The sequence below is a fragment of the Malaya genurostris genome, chromosome 2 (genome assembly GCF_030247185.1).
Source record: "Malaya genurostris strain Urasoe2022 chromosome 2, Malgen_1.1, whole genome shotgun sequence".
NCBI classification, from domain to species: Eukaryota; Metazoa; Arthropoda; class Insecta; order Diptera; family Culicidae; genus Malaya; species Malaya genurostris.
Window position 1 is genome coordinate 87,417,271 of NC_080571.1, and position 2,974 is coordinate 87,420,244.

General features: G+C 35.7%; 1 protein-coding gene across 2 annotated transcripts; it reads right to left on the reverse strand.

Annotated features, from left to right (window-relative positions):
- Positions 1 to 793: 793 nt before the first annotated feature.
- On the reverse strand, positions 794 to 2,645 carry LOC131432589 (uncharacterized). 2 transcript variants are annotated; one of them, XM_058598943.1, is made up of 5 exons: positions 2,462 to 2,645; positions 2,155 to 2,387; positions 1,935 to 2,086; positions 1,860 to 1,881; positions 794 to 917 (listed from the first exon to the last, which is right to left on the reverse strand). In XM_058598943.1, the coding sequence occupies exons 1-5, from the start codon at positions 2,525 to 2,527 to the stop codon at positions 911 to 913; spliced, it is 480 nt and encodes a 159-aa protein (XP_058454926.1). In that variant the 5' UTR covers positions 2,528 to 2,645; the 3' UTR covers positions 794 to 910. The 2 variants fall into 2 exon arrangements, with proteins under 2 accessions (XP_058454926.1, XP_058454925.1); XM_058598942.1 differs by lacking the exon at positions 794 to 917 and having other exon boundaries at positions 924 to 1,881.
- Positions 2,646 to 2,974: the final 329 nt, after the last annotated feature.

The following is a 2,974-nucleotide window of genomic DNA, read 5'->3' on the forward strand; positions in this document are numbered from 1 at the left end:
CCGAATAACGAAAAATAAACATGTTAGGATAATGTCATGCGTGGGATTATTATATATGAAAATATAGAACAATAATTATCTTAATCAAATTCAATTATCAAACTGAATGGTAGTTGAACTGGGTCAACACATTCAGGCAATTCGCTGATTATTTGAACTTTTGTTTTTAAATTTGACAGTCAAGAAGTTACATAACCTATTGTCAATAATTACCCTGCTCGAGAGCAAGGTTGTTTAGCTATCCAAAGCTATTTTCGGAAAAAATCTTGCAAAAAGTGCATGTTTCAGATCATTCAATAAACCAATTCTGTGCCAATTATTTTACACTATCCGCTAAAGGAAACATTTCAACATAAGTTATGATCAATCAATCTAGTTTTTCTAGAGATTTTGCTTACGCTCTCTGTATTGCAATGACTATAATACTTTTATTATTTTATTTCCTGCTCGATTAACTTTCCACTCGTTAAATTCTGAATTGGGTCACAGTTTAGTTAAATTTATCCATTCTGTATAAAAAACTATCGAAATGACAAATTTAAACACAAATTAAAAACATTTGCGAAATGATTCACAGCCATAAGCAAAGAAATATAAAATATTTTTTTCAATTGTGAAGCTTTGTATGTTCTCTAAATTTTCCGAAAAGTTGACCAACAGTCCATCAATAATCACTATCCTCGAGTTGACAGACATAACCGGAATTGAAGAATGGCTGAATTAATTCAATAACACATTTACACGGTTCATTACCTTATTGTATTTTATAAAACGAAGTAAGAAAATATAAACGAACAATGAATGTTTTGGGGCTCACCGATGACACTGACGTTGCTCATTGATCCACTATATCTGTACGTTGAACTGCTTTCGGTAGGTTTTTGACAGTTAGATTCATGGTTAGTTTCATTCAGTTGCTAAAATATAGAGTTTATCTCATTACAATGCTGTTACTGGAGTAATTAAGCTGTCTGTTACCAATTCGACCTGTTAGTGATAGTTATAATTAGGATTAGTAGGTTGTACCGTAACTTACAATAACATATAAGTTTGATTTATACTGATTAGGGTTTTAGGTATACTGAGTAGGGTTAATCGGATAAAAATATGCGTACTACGAATCATTCCCTGAAAAGTAGTTCACCGCATGTTCCAACAATCTTGCTGGTTTAATAGCCCACATTGTCTGTAGCATGTGAGCTGCAGCTTGTTCTGAGTCTACGACTCGACCAAATATTTGATTTACTATACTAGAGATACTCTCATACACCGAAGGCCGGTACTGACCCTGGACTGGGTTAATATCATAAGTACGCAGTCCCTGGTCGTCAACCTGAGTCTCTTTAGTACCGTATTTCAGTGAAATAGAATAGTTCCGTTTCGTGCTAGCTTTGTAAATTTCATAATATATTTTCTCTAATTCGATCATAAAACGTTCCGTTGCAATAGCTCTCGTAATAGGTGTTCCATCGAGATGTGCTCGTATTTGTTGATAAGAAGGAGGTTCACCGCCGCCTAAATAGACGGATTCTTCATCAAACATGTCTGAAAGAGAGCTAACAGATACTATCGATTCCTGTTTAGGTTCACTAGTATTGTCGAATAAGCTAGAGCTGTTGCTTTCAGGAACACACCGACAAACATATCCTTCTTTGGCCACTGAAGTTTCTAAGGATCGTTTGTGGTGAGTTTTTAGCAAAGGGGTGACAGTTAGATTACTAGAAGAATAAAGTTCTTCCTGGAAATTTTCATCGATTTCATGTTCCATTTTAGAACGCTTGACGCGTTTGGTTAGTTTACAACTATACTTATCGGGTATATCCGAGCGTGACAGAGATGAGTTTCTATATTTTTCGTACCGATTGCAATCACACTGGCAGTCTGAAAATATTGGTGCGATATTATTATATTACGTGAAATTATTACACATTTACCTCTTGGGTTGTAATGCACACTAGCAGATAACTTCAGCCTTCTACATTTGGGAGCGATCGTTGGAACTTGCACTTTGAAATCGTGATCTTGTAAGGGATCAGAACATGGCAACGGAGGGGGCCTGTTTACCTTGTAGTATGTTTTAGGAAATCTGTAGGCGATTAGTTTGAAAAATGCGTGTTCACTTCACCAATCAATCATTCAATCAATCAATCTTACCGGATGCAATCAGGATCAAGTGGTACTTCAATGTCTGCGTCATACTTGTTATCCACTTCATCTGGACATGAGTTTATTATACGTTCGACATTGTAAGAAGTATGTCGAAGGCATGGACAAAACGGTTTTGGTGGTTCTTCCATTTCAAAACTGGCACGACACAGGTCGCAATCGTTACAACACTTCTCCCTCACATCCTCGTGGGATGCTCCACAGCTAGTGCATCCTTGAGGCTACAATTAAATATTTGTAACTAATTAAATTCGCTCACTTTCTGCTTTCGTATCTCGATTAAAAAGTAAATCACCCTCGTTTCTGCCGGCCACACTGTCGTGAAAAGCACCAAACAAACCACAATGAGTAATTTGTTCATTATGTTCAAGTGTTCCAGTTACTAGTTGATGATGTTTCGTAAAATATCTGCTATATAATGGAAATGGTCAATATTTTGAAAGAGAACATGCAATCGTTCAACAAAGCGAGCATTTCTTAGTGAGTATTGTTACACGCAAACGTCACGTAGGCTTTGCAGTTTGTCTACGATGCAGGACGTTATTTTTGCCAAAAACTGCAGTTTTCATATGTACAATACTTGAGTGAGAAGGGCGACTATACCTATACTGGTCTCTCTATTAAATGCACAAGTTTTATTGTTGCCGGTGGTTGTAGTTAAAATATGAACAATAAACAACTTTCTTATAGTTCTCGTATCCATGTTATTTATTTTTGTTTTGAAAAAGGAATGACACAGTGTGATACTGATTGCTAAATAAGATTTCGATATAGTTGAATTAGGTATTATTAACATTAAAATAAATAC

Bases quoted from the DNA above. Each gene is read 5' to 3' on its own strand.
- LOC131432589 (XM_058598942.1), bottom strand. From the start codon at position 2,527: ATGAACAAATTACTCATTGTGGTTTGTTTGGTGCTTTTCACGACAGTG. The intron at 2,388-2,461 runs GTGATTTACTTT...ATTTAATTGTAG, and splicing joins TGTGGCCGGCAGAAACGAGG to CCTCAAGGATGCACTAGCTG. The intron at 2,087-2,154 runs GTAAGATTGATT...AATCGCCTACAG, and splicing joins CTTGATCCTGATTGCATCCG to ATTTCCTAAAACATACTACA.